The sequence below is a fragment of the Leuciscus leuciscus genome, assembly GCF_965113295.1.
Source record: "Leuciscus leuciscus genome assembly, chromosome: 7".
Taxonomy (NCBI): domain Eukaryota; kingdom Metazoa; phylum Chordata; class Actinopteri; order Cypriniformes; family Leuciscidae; genus Leuciscus; species Leuciscus leuciscus.
Genome location: NC_138731.1, coordinates 28622216 through 28644542, shown reverse-complemented (window position 1 = coordinate 28644542; position 22327 = coordinate 28622216). Strand labels below are relative to the sequence as shown.

General features: G+C 36.6%; 4 protein-coding genes across 4 annotated transcripts; 1 reads left to right on the top strand and 3 right to left on the bottom strand.

The window, feature by feature from the left end:
- The first annotated feature begins 219 nt into the window (after positions 1–219).
- rmp64 (ribonuclease MRP subunit p64) lies at positions 220–4764 on the top strand. Its single transcript, XM_082176389.1, has 9 exons — positions 220–356; positions 860–1014; positions 1130–1218; positions 1640–1768; positions 1874–1951; positions 2748–3115; positions 3229–3293; positions 3806–4038; positions 4132–4764. Exons 1-9 carry the CDS (start codon positions 272–274, stop codon positions 4514–4516), a joined length of 1587 nt encoding a protein of 528 aa, XP_082032515.1. The 5' UTR covers positions 220–271; the 3' UTR covers positions 4517–4764.
- Positions 4765–5965: 1201 nt separating this feature from the next.
- On the bottom strand, positions 5966–9546 carry LOC309503617 (uncharacterized protein). The gene has a single exon (XM_082176367.1). The coding sequence runs from the start codon at positions 8997–8999 to the stop codon at positions 6180–6182; it is 2820 nt and encodes a 939-aa protein (XP_082032493.1). The 5' UTR covers positions 9000–9546; the 3' UTR covers positions 5966–6179.
- Positions 9547–10454: 908 nt separating this feature from the next.
- slc10a2 (solute carrier family 10 member 2) lies at positions 10455–14799 on the bottom strand. The gene is made up of 6 exons (XM_082176419.1): positions 12364–14799; positions 11713–11831; positions 11539–11627; positions 11279–11454; positions 10961–11118; positions 10455–10832 (listed from the first exon to the last, which is right to left on the bottom strand). Exons 1-6 carry the CDS (start codon positions 12741–12743, stop codon positions 10660–10662), a joined length of 1095 nt encoding a protein of 364 aa, XP_082032545.1. The 5' UTR covers positions 12744–14799; the 3' UTR covers positions 10455–10659.
- A 247-nt stretch (positions 14800–15046) lies between these two features.
- gtpbp8 (GTP binding protein 8) lies at positions 15047–22118 on the bottom strand. The gene is made up of 6 exons (XM_082176425.1): positions 21206–22118; positions 20601–20699; positions 20385–20515; positions 19743–19842; positions 18794–18912; positions 15047–15474 (listed from the first exon to the last, which is right to left on the bottom strand). Exons 1-6 carry the CDS (start codon positions 21527–21529, stop codon positions 15387–15389), a joined length of 861 nt encoding a protein of 286 aa, XP_082032551.1. The 5' UTR covers positions 21530–22118; the 3' UTR covers positions 15047–15386.
- Positions 22119–22327: the final 209 nt, after the last annotated feature.

The window sequence follows — 22327 nt, the reverse complement described above, 5'->3', positions numbered from 1 at the left end:
TTGACAGGGTAGAATTTGTATTATCTTGAACCAAATTTCTTTCACCTTGTAAAAAAAAAAAAAAAAAAACTTTCCCAATCAAGGCCATCAACAAATTTAATCCAATAAGCAATAGAACAAGACTTGGTGACAACCTCCTTTAGAAATAGAGAACCAGCTTTTTCTTGCGTACGAATGCTGTGTATGTACCTTTAAGAACTATGACGTAATCGTACGAACAATCTTATGATTGGCTGGTTCTTTCTCGAGTTTCCGGCAGTCAACTGTAAAGATGGCGCAGGAACCCTGGAATAAAATTAATATTCCTTTTCCAAGTGCTGTTTCTTCGATTCGAATCCCTTTTACTGGTTCAACGGGTATATTCTAATATTTTAACCCATATATTTACTTCACTTTACTATGAAGAGTACATACACGGCATGTAATGAAATATAAAGCGAACAGTGTGTTTTCCCGCGACAGACCTGAACACGTGGATCCGTTAGATTCATGTGAAACGGTGCGCCGTGACGTGATATAATTTGTCGGCAGTGATAAAGCATTTAACTCGTAACTTTTGAACTCATTAGACGGTCGCGTTGTCCAATATAAGACTTGTTTACTAGTGTTAGCGTAGTCTTCTGCATAATGTGTAATTCTTGTATTATTACTACATTAGGTTAAATGTTCCCATGTTGTATAGTAATTGCACGTGCTTATTGTGTATTATGTGCAAGTTGTTTGGTGAATGTACTCAATATAACTGTCGCTACATGTTTCACCAAATAACAACTCTATTAACTATGAACTTTTTAAGTAAACGTGTATAATAAGTGTGCAATATGCCACTCTATAAAAAAAATGATGTTTCTCTGTCTAGATGTCTTGATTAACTGTCTGCTGGCTGACTGTGAGGCCGTGTTGACCCTGTTATGTAGTGAAGTTCTGCAGACAGAAATCCGTGTGCTCTACGAACTACTTTACGTTTTGAACAACGGCTTCAGACAACACAAGCCATTCCGAGCATTAAAACAGGTCGGAGCCCAGTGCTTTAATGTATTACATAAGTTATTACATAATTATTCCAGGCCCATAATAAAATCCCTGTTTTTAATTTATATGAAATGTATGAAATATGCACCATCTGCAGGTTGAACAATGTGTAAACCGCTTAAAAGAGATGAAGTTACAAGCAGCAGTGGAAGATCTGCAGGAACTGTGTCCAAACAAATTTCAGAGGTAAGGTGTGTATGCTAAAGCACCATGAAATCAGAATGAACTATTATTATTTTTGTATGGAATATTGCAGTGTTTATTATAAATGATTTATCAGTGCACATATCTTTTTTTTTTTTTTACTTTATGTGCTATCATAATCTTATCGAAATAACTCCCCCACCCTCTTGCAAGGACATCTCTCTCTCTCTCTGATGATGAGTTTACCAGCACAAGGGCGAGACAACCTGTCACTCACATGAGATCATAGCAATAGCAAACCACAACCATCCAGTAAATTCCAGATGGACAAAATAAAGTCCCGGCCTACATTTATTTCTTGTTCGTTTCTCTTGTATATATGGCACATTCACAAAGTCTATCTTCAAAGAAAATACTTTTTGTCCGTTTATGGTTTTGAGAATGCGTGTTGGTTTCTGCGCAGGGATGCTGGAGCAGAGGTTGGCGAGTGTGATGTTCCCAGTCAGCCCATGTTGGAGTGGCTCTGTCTCAAACTACTTGGAGCCTCGAGTCTTTCAGCCCGAACGCTGGAGCGGTGCACCCAGGCTTTCATGTATCCTAAATGTTCACATTCACAACCATTTACTTTGCTTTGAAAATATATAAAAAGTATGATCAAAGAACTGTGAATGACTGTGATCCTTCACACCCCAGTTAGACTGACACGACAGCACCTGCAGCTGCGCGAGTTCATTGTGCTGAATGTGGTGATGCTCAGCATGCTCAGTCGTCTCTGGTGAGTTTATGTACCGTTATTATTGACCATGTCTCTGTTGGATTCCCATATGTATGATATGGGATGTATGAAAATGGCAAATTTCGGAAACTTTATGGAAGGAGCATCATTTCATATATTCTGTGCAAACTTGATTGTTGAAATTTGGAATAATTGTGCCTTAGTGTGTTCAGCATAATCAAGGAAATTGATTTGATGTTGTATTTTAATTTTTTTGTACCTTTTTGACCTTGTTTTATAGACAAATGTGTATGTACCCAGAAGTGAGCTTGATCAAAGTCCCTTGAAAGAGAGTCTGTTCACTCGGTGGCCATATTTGCAATGCCTCCGGGAAGCTTTTTCAGGCATTCAAGACCAAGTCCTATCTACTTGAATTGGGGAATCCTGAAATCCCCATAACTGCTTGTCATACTCTCATTTAAATAACATATTCAATATTTAAAATTGACTTCTGTGTAAGATGTTTGCATTGCTACATTATTGACAATAGACACTGGACATTTTTTACCTATATATTTAGCAGAAATTTTGCTGAAGTCACCACACATTTAGGGTTATGATATGAGTTAGGTTTTATAAATAACTGTATTACAGAAACAATAGTGTGTGTGTGTGACTGGGTGTATTTGTGAGCATGTATTTCTAGCATGAAATGAAATGCCAAAATGTTAAGAATTGTTTCAGAAAATGTTCTGAATATTTTAAACCTTTCCTGAACAATGAACAACAAATATAATTCTGTAATGGTATAATGCTTTTTTATTTAAAAAAAAAATTTGTATCACTATTTTTCTAGGGTGTTCTTCAGAGGTATTCTGAGAGCCCTCGTCCCCATGTACAAAAGAGCCACTGAACTCCTCCAGAAGGTGTCACAGTCCAAGCCCATGGCCTACCTGACTGACTTCACCCTGCCTGGGGACCTGAAAGAGTTCCTGTGCCTCGCACACCCTGGTCTACTGATGGAAGAAGGCACCAAAGACCTTTTAAAGGTCCCAAGAGGGCCAATAAAGTCCAAATTATCAGTCCTTTGCAGGTTGTTTGGGGACAGAGGGCATGAAGAGAATAATGGAGAAGAGGAGAGAGAGATGATGCCAATATTTTCTGCTGGTCTTGATGAAGGTTCTAGTCTGGATCTGGGGGCTGCAGTTTTACAACAACAGCCAGGTTTTTTTTTTTGTTTTTTTTTACCAATGATGATTTTGCATATTTTATACTACTTTGATGTTACTGTATATGTATATACTATGTAATCATATTTGCTTGTTGTAATTCTTCAGATGTCTCACCCTATGGACTGGACATGAAGGTTGTGCTTCCACAATCTTGCAAAACCACCAAACAGGTATTTGATCTTGATTTGTATCTTGCCATATGACAGATCAAACTGAAGTATAGTTTTGAGAACAATAATATGCTGACCTATTCATAGAAATGCAGTCATAGGTTAAAGGGTTGGTTCAGAGTAAAATCAACCTATGGTCCTTTGCACCATGACCTCGGGCCAAATGTCCGGGTTAGCAGTAGCATGAGCTGTCAGTTAAATAAACTCCTGATGTACTTACAAACTTTCCAATGCCTCGTTGTATGAGTACAGAACCTATTTGTACTACTGTATAAGTTTGGTACCATTCTGGGCATTATTAGTGGGGTAATTTACAAGATACATCCTTGGATCCATTAGCGCCTGCACTAAGCCATCCGGCTGATTTCTCTAAATAAGCTCTAACTTGAATAATGTTCAACCAAGGGAAAAAAAGCTTCTGCGGGGTGTTTGGCTCGAGATCGAGGTGCAAAGGACCCTAGGTTGATTTTACTCTGAACCATCCCTTTAATATTGATGCATTATTTTCAAAGATGTCTGTGGATCCACTGTTCAAATCGGACTTCTCAAGCCAAATTGCAGTCTGTCAGAAGAGGAAGTTCTTGGAGTCACTGGAGAAGGTGTCCTCGTTCAGAAACATGGCTGCCCATCTGAAGGAAGTGATGCACTGGTGCCGGAGCTGCAAGTTTCATCGAGAGCGTAAGCACCTGGCCTTCTTGCACCTGAAGTGTCTGAGGATGGAAAGTCTGGAAGCTGAAGGTGTCAGGTACATAAAAATACTTTAAATGAAATATGTATTTATGAGTCATTCTTAGCTGGTGTTTCTAATTGTTGTTTTTTTTGTTTTGTTTTTTTTCAGGGTGGAGAAGAGTTTGAAGAAGTTTAAGTTAGAATTTCACAAGGCACTGATGCTTCCAAAGACTCTCCCACCAAAACGTTCCTGTTCCTTCACTGCACTTTGGAGAACTCGATGGCACCTCAGAACCTTCATGGCACGCAACAGAACTATCAGATCTAGATCTGCATTTACCAGGATGTGCTCTAGAACAGTTAAAAACTTGTCTGTGTCATTGAAACAAGTGAGGAACTGCAGCCAACCACAACAATTCCCAAAAAATGAAGTGTCAAGAAACAATATGGCACCTGGAGCCAAGTCAGAAAAAATTGACTCACAGACTGTCTTGCGGAAACCAAATATGCCAAAGAATGATATTGATGATATTTTTGAATTCTTTGGATTTTAAGTTGTTCATAATGTTGGTTGAATGCATGAATGGTTGTATTATTTTTAAAACCTAGGCACAAAAACTAACCTCTGATCACTGTTAAAAAAAAAAAAGTTGAAAGAAATTGCTTCCTATACTGTGTGATTTTCTGTAATTTTTTTTGCAGAGATTATGTTTGACAAATGTTCTTTCCTTTTGAAATCTATTGCATGGAATGTGGAAATCCAGAGATGCAAAGCGAGAAAATAAACCTGTAAGGAAGTTTGTGATCTGATCTTGTCAATTATTTATAATCTGATGATTGAATACATGGAGCTTTAATAGTCCCTAAGGAAATACATTTAAAACGGTAATATATTTTTTTACTAAATACAATTTTTCTATATTTAAATGGTAATAGACTTAGTCAGCATTGCTGAGGACGCCCACAAAAATGGAACATGCGTATACCTAGTTAAGCGCTTGATCTTTACTCTTTTTATTTTTTTTTTTTATGATTACGATTCATTTTTGCTTGGTGCAATGCCAAAAAGTTGCTGTGTGGCCTACTGCACCTCTAAGTTTTGTTGACTCTTAATTGCTTTCTATAATGTTAATTGCTTTCTATAATGTAAAAATGTCAATTATGTCTGTAAATACAGATTCAGAGAGTAGGTAAAAATGTACTGGGTAAAGTAAACATGGTTGACCACTAAAAGAAAATGAACATTTGTATTTACAGTACATTTATTTTTGCAGAAATGTGTTGCATGTAAACTGAAAATTCTAAGTTTTCTCACCCTATTATGTATTTCTCTTAACACACCCAATACATACTATCATCTTAGTTACATATATTCATATGAATATGCCAATAAATGTTTGTTTACATGTAACACATTTCACTGTAAAATACAAATGTATTTATCACAGCACTGATGTAGCTGCTGCTGTTCAAACTTTCCAAATGTCCAAACTTGGTTGGTTGACTGATAAGATTGTGATTCCTATTTCATTACAATGGCAGGACATTTGCCAATTTAGCAAACATTCCATGTCATAAATATGTATGGAATATAACATGTCTGCATTTAGTTATTGTGCAAATTGTAGACAATTGTACTTAATCTTTTGAACACGTACCAAAACACATGCAATTTGCTTAAATCAATAAGGAATTCAAATCTGATGTGAAGAAGAAACTAATTGTTCAGAAACCTGAACTTATTGTTTTGAGAGAAAAGAAAAAAAGTCTCATTTGAAAATTAAGCCAAAGCGATTATCAAAAACTCTAATACATGAACTGAAACTAATGTGTACAAACTCATGGCTCGAAATATCTCCTAAGTGCAACACATCTGATCAGCACATTCAGAAATAGTCTGAGGTTTTTATCAGAAAAGGATATTTCAGTAGTTACTCCAAACATCAATTTATGTACTGTATATGTTTAAAGTGTGCTATAAAAAAAAATAAAAAAAGATGAAATCATGTTTGATGTTACACAAGGTTTATTAAGCATATAAAAAAGTAAATACAAAATTGTCATTACATGTAAGTGTATTTTAAATAAAAAAATTCTCATCCACTTGCCAGGTGAGGTTGTTGTTTTTTAAAGAGAATTTTTTTCATGAGTCATCCATCCTATTGATTGAAGTTTCAGTGGAATAACTTTGCACATTTTTTAGCAACTTTTTTTCTTTTAGTTGACTTTATTAAAGCTGAGTTTACACCATAACCTATCCCAGAATGCCTCATGCATCTCCGGTTCCTGTGGCCAGTCTAGATAGGTTCTGGTTTTTACCAGCCGGGCCAATCTATGATGGGAGGATAGCAGGCGAGACGGAATCATTTCTAGGAAGACCAGGATCAGAATGTCCCTGTGTTCTACCTGGAGCCTATAGGTGGCCAGCTGCATCTCCAAAGAACACCAGTTGCTACTGAGGTAGTTGCGACTGACGAGACAAAGAGTCTGGCGACTTGCGTAGATGCTGTCCGTGATGTTTTCCACAATGTCTTCTCCCAACTGAAAGTCCCGACTGTGAAGACAGAGACGCAAAAACGGAGGGCCGCGCCGCTCTAAGTTCGGAAGAAGTTCCTCCATGACCCAGTGTTCATCCTTACCACTGTAAGACACGAAAACATCGTAGCGGTACTGATGCTTACCATTCACACGCAAAGCCTCTCGGAACCATCCACTGGCAATGTGATAGAACGGCACAATGTATTGGCCTGCAAACCTATATGACAGTACCACAATAATAAAAATACACAAAAAGGCAGAGGTGGAGGCAAAGAACATAAATTCAATTTCAAATGAGCAGGTCTCCTTAGCATAACCAATAAAGTTGAGTTGGTCAATTCCATTGTCAGTCAAACACTGCAGCTCTTTCATGGTGGGTTTGGACATGGCAACCTGCACCTTCCTGTTGTCCTTCACCCATGAGACCAGCCACGCATTATCACAACTGCAGTACAGACCCAAGCCCATAACATGGAGGTATTTCAAACTAGTGAGATGTTCCACAAAGTTTTGAAGAATATTGACGTTATCTTTTGGAAAGAGCACTAGACCTGTCAGTGCCTTTAAATCTTTAGTCAGACTTCCATCCAGAAAGAAGAATCTGCAGTTCGTCAGTATCAGCGTCCGGAGTTTCGTCAGATTGTGAAACATCACGGCCACGTTTGGCTGCTTAGTAAATTCAATGTTTTCCAGTTTTAAGGTTTTTAAATGAACAAGCTGATTGATTACAGCCAAGTCTCCAATATTGTCTGAGAACGTTGAATTAAATTCCAGACTGACGACCGATTGGACATATTTCCCAATGAATTCATTTCCACAGCTCACATATTCTGCATCTATCTTAAGTGTGACTACAGATGTCAAGAGTAAACTGCTGCAGTCCTCAACAGTCACATATTGACCTTTGATGTGTAAGTTTAGGGCCTGATCCAGTGTAGTATTACTCCCGATCACAAGTTGCATTGGTCTCAGGCCTGAACTAATTAAAATATTACTCAAATTATATGGAACTATCCCAAATATATCAGATAAATTCAGCTTGATCCCTGGCGGGAAGTTCAGATCTCCCAGCAGAAGTGTGCAAAGGTTAATAAGATGATGTCCAAATGATTTAGGTTCGATATGAATTATGGGATTTCCTTGGAGATCTAAGAACATTAGTCCATATAAACCACTGAATGTGTGTTGATAAATGTAAGATAACTTGTTTCTACAGAGATTTAGCTCTTTCAAATTGTTCAATCCAATGAAAGCAAAATCGTTTATGTAATTAATGTTATTCATGGATAAATCTAGAGTTCCAAGATCTGAAAAACACATAAATTGGTTGGAAACTATCTCATCCATCTTATTTTTTATTAGAAACATAAGGGAAATCTGTTTGACCATCTGTGGAAATGTAGCACAAAGAGAATAAAAATCATTTGGACTAAGCAAAAACTTAATTATTTTAACATAAGTGAGGTTCCTGAAAATCTGAAAGAACCGATATACATCTAAAAGGTTTACAGTCTCAGTAAATAGATTATTTCTGATCGTAATGTTCTTAACATCTTCACAGCCATCTGTGATATTAGTAGGAGGTAGCAAGTTAATACTCTCATAATGAATTTGTAAAGACTCAATCGAATATAACTTTGCTGCTGTACAAAAGTCTTCAAAGTGAAGTACATCCACTGTGACACCCAAAGTATTGATTTTATGTACTCCAATTAAAGAAAGATCTCTGAGGAAATCTGCTTTTGCAATAAAGCTTAATTCAAACAGATTTCCCAAAACTTCCAAAGCTCTCTCATCTATATACTCTAATGTTCCCAGATACAATCGTACCTCTTCAATATTTAACACAGTAGATATGTCAGAGGTGTTGAAAACTGAGCAGTTTGGGTACTGAAGTCTGTTTAATGATTGATTTAGAGATAGATGAAACAGCTTCAGTGATTTTACATTTGCCAGTCGACACAGAACCTCAGCTATATCCTTCAAACACACTTCGTATATGTATAATTTTTGCAAGTGAGAAATTTTTTCAAAAACATTTGGAGCCAATAATGATAATGCATACTTTGAAAGATTCAAACTGTTAAGTGAGGGAAGGTGACTGAAATCAAGAGCTACCTCACAACAGCCTTCTAAAGCCAAGCTTAATGAAGTTACATTTGTCAAACCGTTAAAGGCTTCCGGAGGAATCTCTGAAAAACATCCAGTAATTTCAAGGTAATCCAGTGAAACAAAACGTGCGAATGAGTCTGGAGCCAAGGCACCGTGATAGTCTTGATCCATTTGAACACATAGGTTCCGTAAGTTTGATGGAAGTCCAAGCAGGTCTTCTTTAACGTCAGCGACACGTTGGCAGTCGGCTGTGTTTGTTTTTCCAGCACAGGTTGTGGCAATAGGAAACTCTTCCACATCACTGTAGAATAGACATTTGTCAGCAAGCCAAGAAGAAACACAAGGCGTCTTCAGAAATAGTATTAGAAATGAGAACAGAAGCTCCATCTTCAATTCCTCAATGATCTTTATAGCTTTTGATTCTTCTCTTCTATGCGTTGTCTCTCTTTTTCACTGGAGTTAATTAACCATGTCAGAACATTTGAACAAGATATCAACTTCCCTTTTCTGTGGCCGAATTTAGTCAGTTACCTTATTTCTTTGTGGTTTTAACACATGTATGAGGGCTTAAAGGGACAGTTCACCAAAAAATAAAAATTCAGTCATCACTTTACCCTCATGTCCTTCCAAATCTGTAGGACTTTTTTTATTCTCATAAACTAACTCTCATTATAGTAGACTGTCTGCTTAAAATCTGCTGATGGTCCCAACAGACATTCGTCTGACTGACTATAAGTAACTTTTCAACTATGTCAACTTATTCTGCTAACTCTATCCTAACACTCTAATGAGAGTTAGTTGGCATGTAGTTGCAAAGTTACTTATTGTTAGAATGTCTAAAGTGGACCATCGAAATAAAGTGTGACCAGAATGTCATACAGGTTTGGAACAACAAGAAGGAGAAAATGATAACAGAATTTTCATTTTGGGTGAACTATCCCTTTAAGTTTAAGTTTATATTTCTGAAGGACTTCAGTCTAAACTGAAAATATAGCATCTGTCACAATGCACTTTCTCAGAAATAGCAGGAAATTTGATTAAATTCCTCAGCTGAATAATAATCAGAGCAATTCACAACAACTAAGGGCTATTTTACAACAATGACCCTCATGCAGGGATTTAATACACACCCAATATAATCAAGCTATGGTACAGTTTTACAGAATAATAAAAACTTGAAGTCTGCTAGGATCAAAATCTGACAACACATTTAAATATTAATTTATTTATGGTGTTTTCTTCTGCATATAAATATCACAAACATATTAAAAAGTAAAACATATTGTTTGAAACGACAACATCTAAAACATTTGATATATGTTAAGCAGTAAATATTTAAATGTTGAAAGTCAATTAAAGCAATGAAATGCTTTAAAAAAGAAAAAAAAAAGACAGAAAAGTCCCATTGCTTTGGTTACCATATAAGTGGAAAAGTCCCATTGCTCGAACATGGTAAAAACAAAAACAAAAAACAAAAACTGTATCATACATAAATATTCTAAAAAGCAAAACATTTCTTAAAGGTCTATTACAATTATGTGTATACAAAGTAACATTACAAAAAATTTGCTTACATTCAACGTACTGGATATATGTACTGTATGTTATCTTAAACTATTAAACATTTATCTTCTTTTTTACACCGGTGGAGTTACTTGCATTTTTTTAAAGGCATCTGAGACAAGTCAGTGAATTTCTGCAATGTATTAACTGAATGTTGCTGACCAAAGACAAACCCAAATACACAGATCTGTGGATAGACTCATTCTAAAAACATCTTTGAAGGTTTGTATATATATATATAATATATATATATATATATATATATATATATATATAAACCTTCAAAGATGTTTTTATTATGAGTCTATCCAAATATATATATGTCTGCTCAAATATATATATAATGTAGGAAAGTGCATCCAGTTGTGTTGACTGGGGTTGACTTTAACTCTTCACTCTCTGATTGAGCTTGAATAGCTTGTTTACAGTTCATGTCTCCAGAAGATCAGCGTTGACCAGTCAGGCTAGCAGAAAGATGTTTAGCTCACAACTTTGTAGCTTTGTCCTTATCCTCAGAGTTGCCATTCTCATCACAGTGAAAGCCACCATTCTCCAAGGCGTAATTCTGCTTATTCTGATCCTCAACGGTGCTATGTGTGCCTTCCCCATCCTCGTCCGCTGATACCTTCTGCCTACAGCGCTTCACTGAGTAATGGACTGAAAATACATACAGAGGTTTATGATATGGAATTATCAACTCTTCAAAATCATAACATGCTTATCCCCACAGTCCCCTCTCATATTGGTAATGCTTAAATGCAAAGTGAACAAGAGTTTAATCTTACTTCCCACTGCAACCCCAGCCACAACCAGTTGGAAGATACTGTAGATTAAGGGGAAAGCGAACATGACCTCAAGCTCTGCAGGGGAGAAGGAAAGCTGGGTAATAGTACTTGCCAGCTGGGCGTTCTGCATGCCGGTTTCTAATGCGATGGTGCGGCACCTGCAATCATGTTCACGAGAAATAAACCATCAGAGACAACAGCACATGTGCTTGTGTCAGACATTATGCCACTTTTATTGATGCCTCAGAACATGTGTGCTAACTGCTCCGAACAAACCAGCTAATGCTTTATGGGAAACCAAAATGTCCAGATTTTTACCTGTGCCAAGGTTGTCCCACAAAGCGTGCCAGGAGAAAGCCCAACCCAAAGCCGATAAATGGATAAATGGTACCGATGATCCAAAGCGAAGGAGAAATGGTCCATGAGGACTGATACAGCACACCACCGATGACTGCAATGATGATGATTAGGAGGATTCCCACCACGGATCCCACCTATACATACAAATACATAACACAAGTGAAGCAGCATGGCATGCATAAGAATTTACAACATTAAATGCAGAAACAAAAACACACCTTGAGGATCTTTTTGGCTGCATTGGGCCATCTATGTTTTGTGTATATCCCAAGAGCGACAGGCACAAGCAAACTCACTAATGTGATCCCTGGAAAGAACATCAGTCCAATTAAGATACGAGATCAAACAAATACATAAAATGGAAAATCTTAAGTCATTCGAGGCCGTTTTACCGATGCTGTCGTAAGGGATCTGGATAGCATCGCCTGAAGTCCAGACTGTGGTGTAGATGAGCAGACAAAGAGGCATCATTCCCAGAGCCAGGATTGAAGAACATGCCGTCATGCTGATGCTATAGGCAGGATAAATCAGTGTATGTGTTATACAGTAGTGCTATAAATAATGACTTTCTGTCCACAAACTTAGAATATATTGTTCCTCATGCAGTTTAAACATTTTAGGTCTAATGTGAAGGAAATCCAGAACAATAAGAATTTTCTACAATATATTTAATCATGTTCTATAATATAATATTATTTTATTACTATGCTTATTATTATATCATCCTTATTCTAAAATAACAGTTTATAAAATAAATCGAATAAAATACTATCATTCTACAATTCTAAATAATTTTAGAAACTATAATTTTATCTATAAATATAATTGAGTAAAAGGTTAAAATGTCAAAATATCTAGTTTAGCCTAGTAGAAATTGTATGTGAACAATGAAAGCAAACCTACAAATGACACTGCTGCATAAAAAAAATAAAATAAAATAGAGCCTATGTTTACACAGCTCATTTCTGGGAACTAATGTCTTCACTGTTACAAGCAACATAACAATAATGATAATGAAAAAGTCACCGGATTGACAGTCTCACCTCAGGTCCATGTCTCCGTCAAGCCAGTAGCAGAAAACATTGGAGCTGGAACCTCCAGGGCAACAGCCCATAACTATGATAACTACAGCCTGGACTGGAAGCACGTTGAAAATCAGTGAAAGCGCAAAGGCTGTGAAAGGCATGATGCCGAACTGGCACAGGAAACCGATAAAAATGCCCCATGGCCTGCGGATGTGTACCCAGAGCTTTCTTGCCTCGACGGTGCAGCCCATTGAAAACATGACCAAGGCAAGCATGACGGTAAGCGTGGTACTCATCACCACGTTGAGAATGTCATTGAACGGATCTCGCGGCACCAGGCAGGATGTGCCCGAGCAGATGGTGGCATTTTCAGGGCATGTGGGCTCTGGTGTGCACATGTTGACAAAAATGAGTTTGAATAAAGTGGTGAAGAATTAAAAGTAGAATCCTATAGGGTCAATGGCGTATAGATTCCAATGGAGAGGTTGCGGGGATGAAGCTTCTTGGAGAAAGTGAGCTAAGATTCCAGAGTGTTTCTAGACATTTTCTTAAACACCTTTTCAGCCTCAGTTCCCTCTTTCCTGCATCCCGGGTAACAAAGAGTGAACTTTTATCTGTCCCTTAGAGCTTTAATATATGCCTGGGTTATATAAAATTCGGAGGAAAAAAAAATTGAAAAATAATTAACTTACTGCAAATGTTTTATGGGGTCAGTGTCCAAATGCCAACACATAAAAAAGAGAGAGGACGAAAAAAAGAATATCATTGTCAAGGTTAAGTTTAGCCACAATAAATGCAATTGCACCCTCTTGCCATTTTATAACATTGTGGCACTTAAATTTTATTGTTTTTCTCCAGGTACAGCCCTGCACCATCACCACCCCTGCTGTTGTAGAGAAGACATAATGCCTACCTCAAACAATGGTGTACGTGCATCAAAGATCATGGATGAAAAAATGCCTGTAGTATTATTTTTTAAAGGACCCATTAGAGATATGACTAAAGAAATGTATGGTGCCTCACTCACTCACTCACTCTCCTTTCAATACAAAATGCGCACACATATACCTTGGGGCACACACTTAAACTTTAAAAAATGAAACTGTATATGTTTATATAACTGATTTAACCCTATGCCTTCTGTAAGGACACTTCAGTGCAAAGTTCATTGATGAAATTGGTGCATACTGTTCTCTCAGGGCATGTAAAAAAATAAAAACATAAAAAATTGGCTTGTTTAATGCTTTTTACTCTATGTTCAAGGTCCCTTTCAATTGTTATTGTTAAGCATAATTTCCCACTCATAATTTAAAAAAGTTTAGTGCAGCTTTTAACTCTGGGTTATGAAGCCCTGTTCCAATGTTAGCATGGCTTTTGTTTACAATAAGCATTCATTACACTATGAGACTGATATCACCATGACTTACTATCACAATGAGGGTTTTCAGAGAAACATTTTTAAATCTACAAGTTAAAAAAGTGTGAAAAAATAATTCCTGAATATTGTTTAGAATATTTGGCAGATTTAATGGATTTAAGTGTCTATGCAATTACAACAAGTTGTACGCTTGTCAAATGCTGGACTTGTCCAATCAAAGACGATAACTTTGTAATATACAAATAAGAATGTTAACCCTGAGGTGAAATCTAAAAACCTGACTTAGTTACCAAAATCAAGGTCTTGTCCACAATAATACGTTTTTGTTTGAAAACACATCTTTTTCTTTTCCGTTTTGGCCTTCCGTCCACACTTATTTAGCAACAAAAACAAAGCTTTTTGAAAATGCTCTCCAAGGTGAATGCATTTGAAAATGGCAGTTTTCGTGTTGTAGTGTGAATCCCAGAGAACTGGACTGAACTGCAGGTCATAGAAGGGATGGGGGGATAGAAATGTATGTTATGTTATAATGTATGTTACTTGTAAAAACGATGACGAAGTTTAGTCCTGTGACACATATTGAACACATAGATATTCATGTGTATACCAGTATTGTGCCTGTTATGTGCTATTCACTATCACACAGTTGCTCAAATATGTTACATTGCACAATCTTCATAGATCTGCAAAGATGACAGAAAATTCACTCGTATATTTGCTGTCCTGCAGCAAAACGCTTTAGACCAAACATATAAGTGAGTGCTACCCGGATGCATCAGTGAATGGTGAGATATTTAGCGAAATAAAATAACCCTGCAAGAAGAATTGCGTGAAAACTTGTCTTGTTCTGTCATCTCAGTGAGCTTTTATGAGGGTTTTACGCATGCGTTGTAAGGTGAATTTAGCGTTTTGCAACGTTTCAGTGTGGATGAGAAACCTTTGGAAAACACTTGAAAACGCTAGTGTGCACGGAGAGCGTTTTGAAACGAAAACTCAGTTTTCAAATCTATCCGGATTGATGTAGACGTAGTCTAAGTAATGTCCAAAAAGTGTGTAACAAGGACCAAAACACATAATGATTACAATAAACCTGGAAGATCAATTTCATGAGTAAGAAGTACAATTGTCGTCCATTCACTGGGTTTTTCCATTCACACACATTTGCTGGGATTTAGGTTCAGTAATTAATTCATTCTACAAAAAAGCCCACAGTTTTAGAAGAACAACTGATCTGAAACTTGAGCTTTTCATCATATCATGTTGATAAGTTTTGGTTTAAGCTCAGAAAGCAAGAGCAGAATTTAAAGTTGAACAGATTCAATGCAACATTTACTGTCATTTTATTAGGAAGAACAAATATTCTAGTTGAATATACAGCAACAGACAGGAATGAGTCCACTCAAATATGAATGTTGTAAAATTACACCATAGATTCCTGGATCATTCAGTGAGTTTATACAAGAGCTGCATGAATCCTGAAACCAGTAACAATGTGTTTCCCGCCTCTGCATTTAAAAATAATACATAGATTCAGCAAGTATTTAATCATTCATTAATCATTGTCAAAGTGGTTTTATTCACAGTTCACACCATCCCAGATAACATTGCAGCCAGGCCTCAGATTCATCCGTGATATGTGACATGGTGAGGCAGTGCAGTACAATCACAACTGCTTAGTGGTAAGCTGTACATTTCCTGTTACGTGGGCTATGAAACACCTGAGCAGGTAAATCCCAGAGAACTGGACAGAGCTGCAGGTCATAGGAGGGAGGGGGGGATAGAAATGTATGTTATGTTATAATGAATGTTACTTATCACCTTATCTGTGAAAAACTGACTTCCTGTATTGACACAACAAAGCTAATGCAACTGTTTCCAGAACTCCTAGCCTTATCTTATCATCAGGTTGATAACCATCTGACCACATTAACATATTCCTCGCTCTTATAAAACTACAGGTCAGAGGCACTGATTTATTTGTATAACAAGATTTATCTAGTTGCTGGCGATCAAGGGAACCTCTGACAGATGCACCCAGACATAAAAGCAAAAGAAGTGACTAAGAATGAGTGTGCATTATAAACTCATCACTACTCAAACACGCATCAGCAAGATGACACTTGCTGATGGATTAGGAAATGACCTTAACGTGGGCGATAAATGCAGATTATCACACACTCACACACATATACTACCATTCAAAAGTTTGGGGTTGGAAAGATTTTGAAAGATGTATAATAGTAATACAGTGAAATATCACACTTGAATTTTTTTTCTATAATATAATTTATTCTTTTGATGTCAAAGTTGAATTCTCAACAGCCATTCTTCAGTGTCATATGATACTTCAGAAATCAGTCTAATATGCTGATTTGATGCTCAAGTGAAATTCCTTATTATGTTGAAAATATTAAAACATTTTAACATTGTAAAGTCTGTTACTTTTGACAAATTTAATATGTCCCAGTTGAATAAAAGTATTAATTTTAAAAAAGTACCCCAAACTGATGGTAGCGTGTGCATAGTCATGTGAAAAAGAAAGTGCACCCTCTTTGCATTCTATGGTTTTACATATCAGGAAATAAAAAGAATCATCTGGTCCTCGGCAGGTCTTAAAATTAGGTAAATACAACCCAGATGAACAACAACACATTCAATATTACAGCATGTCCTTATTTATAAATAAATAAATAAATAGGCCAAAATGGAGAAGCTATGTGTGAAAAACTAAGGACACCCTTACTGCTTCCATAGGAATTAAGAGGGTAAATAGCAGTCAAGCACTGCTAATCAAATGCCTTTGATTAACTGATCATCACCAAAGGGCGAATATAAAGATAAAAGCAGAAGTTTTGACAGTTTGCTGGTCTGGAGCATTCAGGTGTGTGTTAACACAATGCCAAGGAGGAAAGACATTAGCAATGATCTAAGGGATTGGTTATAAATGGAATTTGGGAAGGGTTATAATGCCATTTCCATCATTCTACAGTGAGGAAGATTATTCACAAGTGGAAAACAATCAAGACGGTTGCCAATCTTCCCAAGAGTGGACGTCCCGGTAATTTCACGCACCCCAGGGTCAGACCGTGCATGGCTCATAGAAACAGCAAAAAAACAGGAACTACAGCTCAGACTCTACAGGCCTCAGTTAACATGTTAAATGTTAAAATGTATGACAGTACAATTAGAAAAAAGACTGGATGGCATGTATGGCATGTTTGGAAGGGTTGCCAGGAGAAAGTCTCTTCTCTCTAAAAAGAAGATGGCAGCACTGCTTAGGTTTGCAAAGTTCCATCTGAACAAACCTCAAGACTTCTGGAACAATGTCATTTGGTCAGACGAGACCAAAGTGGAGATGTTTGGTCATAATGTACAGTGTCACGTTTGACGATGATTTGAGCTTGTTTTGAGCCACATGACCTTTTAGTCATTGAGTCGACCATGAACTCCTCTGTATACCAAAGTATTCTAGAGTCAAATGTGAAGCCATCTTTCCGACAATCAAGATGTTACAATGGCCGAGTCAAAGTCCAGATCTCAACCCAACATTTAGAAAGCTGTGCATAAACAAATGCCCGCAAACCTCAATGAACTGAAGCAACGTTGTAAAGAAGAGTGGCGAAAAATTCCTCCACAATCATGTGAGAGACTAATAAGGTCAAAACTGAATTTTTTTACTTCAAGTTATTGCTGGTAAAGGTGGTTCTACAAAATATTAAATCATGGGGTGTACTTAGTTTTTCACACATGGCTTCTCCAGTTTGGCTTTATTTTTGTTTAATAAATAATGACACAGTGTAATATGTCATGTATTGTTGTTCATCTGAGGTTATATTTACCTACATTTTAGACCTGCTAAGGACCAGATGATTTTTAATTATGTCCTGATACGTAAAACCAAAAATTCAAAGAGGGTGTACTTTCATTCTCACATGAGAGCACTGTGCAAAAGCCTTAGTATTTTCACAAAAATACAAACGTGCCTAAGACTTTTGCACAGTACTTGCACACACACAGTGGGCTCCACAAATATTGGCACCCTTGGTAAAAATGAGCAAAACTGACTGTGAAAATGTGTTTTTGCCATTTTTTCTCTTAGTCTTTCATTCAAAATATTCACAAAAAGTGAATTCATACAAAATATAAATGTGTAATAAATGAAATGTGTTTTTCTCCAAAATATATGAGCCAAAATTATTGCCACCCCTACTAATTTTAATGAGTAAAAATCTAACTAAAGTACATTCCCATTAACATGGCATCTTTTTTATTCCACCTTACTTATCAGGAACACTTAAGAGATAAGTCATGACATCCTGTTTCACTGGGCTCTAAATATGAAGTGACACACAGGCTAAATTCCTACAGTCATATATATATATCTTTGGCATGAGATGAAGAAGAGTCCACAAGCATGGACCTCTGAATCTGAAGGATCTGGAGAGATTCTGTATGGAGGAATGGTCTCAGAGCTGTTATTTTGGCAAATGGAGGTTACATTAAGTATTAAATGAAGGGGCGCCAATAATTGTGGAATACATACACTGTATTTCAGAGAAAAATAATTATGATAATAATTTTTTTTCAACTATTTGAGTTTAATTAAAAATGAAAGACCAAGAGGAGAAATTGCCAAAACAAATTTTCACAGTCAGTTCTGCTCATATTTACCAAGGGTGAAACTAATATTTGTGGAGCCCACTGTATATAAATTCTTTCAGGGCTCAACAATAAGGATGGACTTTGGTCAGTATATGAGACCTTTCAGTCTAGTCCATTTCCCTTTCAGTCCAGGGTTTGGTTTTCTGTGATATTTTCTACATTGTTTTCGCAACATCTGCTGATTTGACATATATATTGTTATCTTGCTGGCGAACATAAACAAGGTTTTGTCAAAACTGACTTGTGATAGTCTTCCAACAAAAGTGTTTATGAATTTATGGATTTAAATTATATCTATATAATTCAAACAGAAAAAAAAAATGTCTCATTGTTGAACACTGTATGTGTGTAAACCATTCTGGATGCAAAATGATTGGCATTATTATGATGTGTGTCTATATATCTCACCTCACAAGAAATGGTTGTGGGAAACATGTGCTGGTTTGATTTTTGATAAAGTCCCGAAGCTGTAGAAGAAGACCCAACAAAGCGCCCTGTCGAGTTCTGTCTATTTTTGTTACAACCAGCTAAAACATGACACAGAGAGAAAACTGGTTAAAACCTTATAAACCTTTGAGGTGAAGAAGTATTTTGTACTTGTTCACACTATAATCAATTCTTATTAGTATTTTTAACCCAATCTTTAGGACTGACACTCAGCATGGATATCAAATCACTTATGTTGTTTGGATCGAGCTTGTGTATTACAATTATTTAAAGCATTTTTGCTGTTATTTACTACAAAAAAAGAGGGGGAACTCTGCTGCCCATCTGAACAAAGCCTTAGAATAAGTTGATCAATGTAGATCAGTCATTCTCAACCTTTCTGACTCCATGGCACCCCATTTTCGTCAACATCATTAGGAAGCCCCACTTAACTTAACTTTTCCAGTTGTTTGTGATTTTCTGAATAAGAATTAAGGATTATAAATGTTTTAATACAATTTTTTACTCAATTTCTACCCGATAAAAATATTAGAGCTTGGCATTAATAGAATATAATAGAAAATTCATAGTCATAAAATGTGTAAAATTCCAATTGAGTTATAAAGTTTTATTAAATTGCATGACTTTTCCAGGTCTAGAAATCACACTTTAAAAATTAGGCTTCCTCGTATATCCAGGGTTTTCTACACAGTGGTAACCTGGGTTCTTTAAGAAAAAAAGTTGAATATACTCAAAAAAAGATGTGGTCATTTTAGTTTATTTTAAAACATCTTGATGGCCCCTTGGAAGTTTGCGGAGGCCCTGGTGGAGGAGAACCACTGATCTAGGCTGAGATGTTGCTAAAAGTGTATAGGACTCTAACGACCCCTGCTGCACTGTCATGGTAAAAGCATGAGCGATAAACACTCACCACAAAAGGCAAATTGAACTCCTCACACATCTCCACAGCAACTAAATCTGCCTTCTGCAGACCTGCACCTCCATCCACCAGCAAGAACGTCCTCACCAGACTAGATAGAGACACATAAGTAAGGAAATAAAAAAAGGATAACTAAGAGTTCCATATATTTTTTAAGACAGTTATTTATATATGTTGCTGTATTGTGTTCCTTTTGCCACTAATTGTAATAATCCAGTGAGATTTTTGTATGCACAAGGAGTCTGACAACAGCTGGTATTCTCAACAAGGAGATCTGACCTCACCATCATCGAGTCCGTCTGGGATTACATGAAGAAACAGAAAAAAACTAAGACAGACTAAATCCAGAAGAACTGTGGTAACGTCTCCGAGACGCTTGAAGAAACCTGCCTGAAAAGCTACCTGAAAAACTATCTGCAGGTGTACCTAGGATAAAAGCTGTTTTAAAAGCAAAGGTTGGTCAAACCAAATATTGATTTGATTTAGTTAATAGAAGTTAATTGATAAATAAAATCTACAGTATTTGTATATACAGTATATATGTCATAACTGACATGAATTTTATCATCTACTACTTTTTAAACTCAACACAAGCGCACAAGAAGGAGTATCCTTAAAACAACATCAACCTACTTTTGACGCTCTTGAAGGTATGGTTCAACCATCTCTACAAAGTCCCGAGGGGCCATGTGTCCATACCCAGGCATGTCTACAAGAGTAAATGCCTTTCCCACAGTGAAGAAATTAAGCTTTTTGGTGTGACCCTGTGTCAAAATAAAGATTGAGAAGAAGCAACTTCGAAGCACAAAGGAGTGAACGGTGGAGAACATTCATAACATATACACTCACCGGAGTTTTAGAGACTCTCACATCTACCTCTGGTGCAAGAGAGAACAAGGCACGGATGAGAGATGACTTCCCCACATTACTCCTGCCCATAAAACACACCTGTAATACACACAAGCACACAGAGCAAACATGATGCACAGTTTGAAATGTCTAGTGCAAACTGAGGGTATAGAACTTGCAAGGGGCTGCAGGATGACTTAAAATGATTACAATTGTTATTACAAATATAATATTAATATATTACAACAATCTAATTTAATTAAAATGGAAGAAAAACATTCAATGCAGATGAAACAGAAATCATTTTTTTTACCTTCTATGAAGAACAGAGTTCTTGAAACTTTTGGAATCACAAAATAAATTGTGGTTTTGTACATAAAATAAGTATATTATAGTTCTGTTATTATATTATATAGTCACTTCAAAAAAAAAAAAAAAAGTCTGAATCTCATTGCATTGGATTATTAAAATTAAATTATGTAAAAGTGTAATCTGAAAACAAACAATTACTTTTTTTTCTGGCACTTAACTAACCCCCTTTTTTTATTATTCAAGTACTTTGTCATTTAATCAAGTGATGACAATTAATGAAAATTTTCTCTCACCTCTGGCTGTTTAAGAATAGGTACATGGTCCATCCGGACCGCAGAGGTGGAGTAATCGATAACATGTTTAGAGGAGGGAGTGAACAGTGTCTCTGCCTGACGGAGCTCCTCCAAGCTGGGATGGAAGATGTTGAATTCTGCCTGATTGTCCTTTGAGGACAGGTGCTCCACCAGACCGCTGAAGGGGTACAGAAGACCCTGACGCCTCCTCTCAGAGAGCAGACACACATGTTTAATGGAGGCCTGCCGATGACCTCTCTGAAGGACCAAAGGCCAACATGATCTGTGTGTCTGCAGTAGAGGCTGTGCCTTTATCCTCAGCATTGTGTTAGATCACTTCACTCAGTGTGACAATTATTGCTTGATGATGTCAGTTTTAGGATGCACTGCCATCTGCTTCATGTACTATAATGTGTGTCATATACATTCATTGGTACTTTTGAGTTGAAGAAGGCTTGCTTGATGTTTTCTGAAGTTTAAATCTTTCCACTAAGATTTACTAAATTGTATAGTATGGTCCATATCCATCCACATGTTTACATACAGTCATTCAATGTGTGATATTCACAAATTCACAAATATTATCCGCATTTAAATCATTTTTACAAACAGACATATGCCATGCACGTGCTGCCTTTTGAAAAGTTTCAAGAACTTCTAATTTTACACAGCAGTGAAACTCACATCTTACTGCAAACCCGTTAACATCTTAAATTCACTAGGCTGTAAAATATTTATAATAAATCTTTCAGTGCTTCCCGAAAAAAACTAATCCAAAACTCATTCAACAGCACATTTCGAAATGCTATTATATTAATTCAAGAATATGTCTATGTCAACTGCTATGTACAGAGTGAAAAACAATTAACTGATGACAAATGTGTCGTACTTGTGTACTTGCGCGTGCTACATCAGAACCAATCCGGAAGAAACAAACAAATGAACAAAGGTTCCATCTTATAATGAAAGACTGCGTGTGAAAAGCATTGACCGTAAAAAGGTGAAAAGTAAACGCGTGCATTAAAAAGAAGAGAGAAAAAAAGAAATATATACATACATTTTTTTTTATTTTTTTTTTACAAAACCACTAAGTTTTATTAATCACCATGCAGCAATATATGT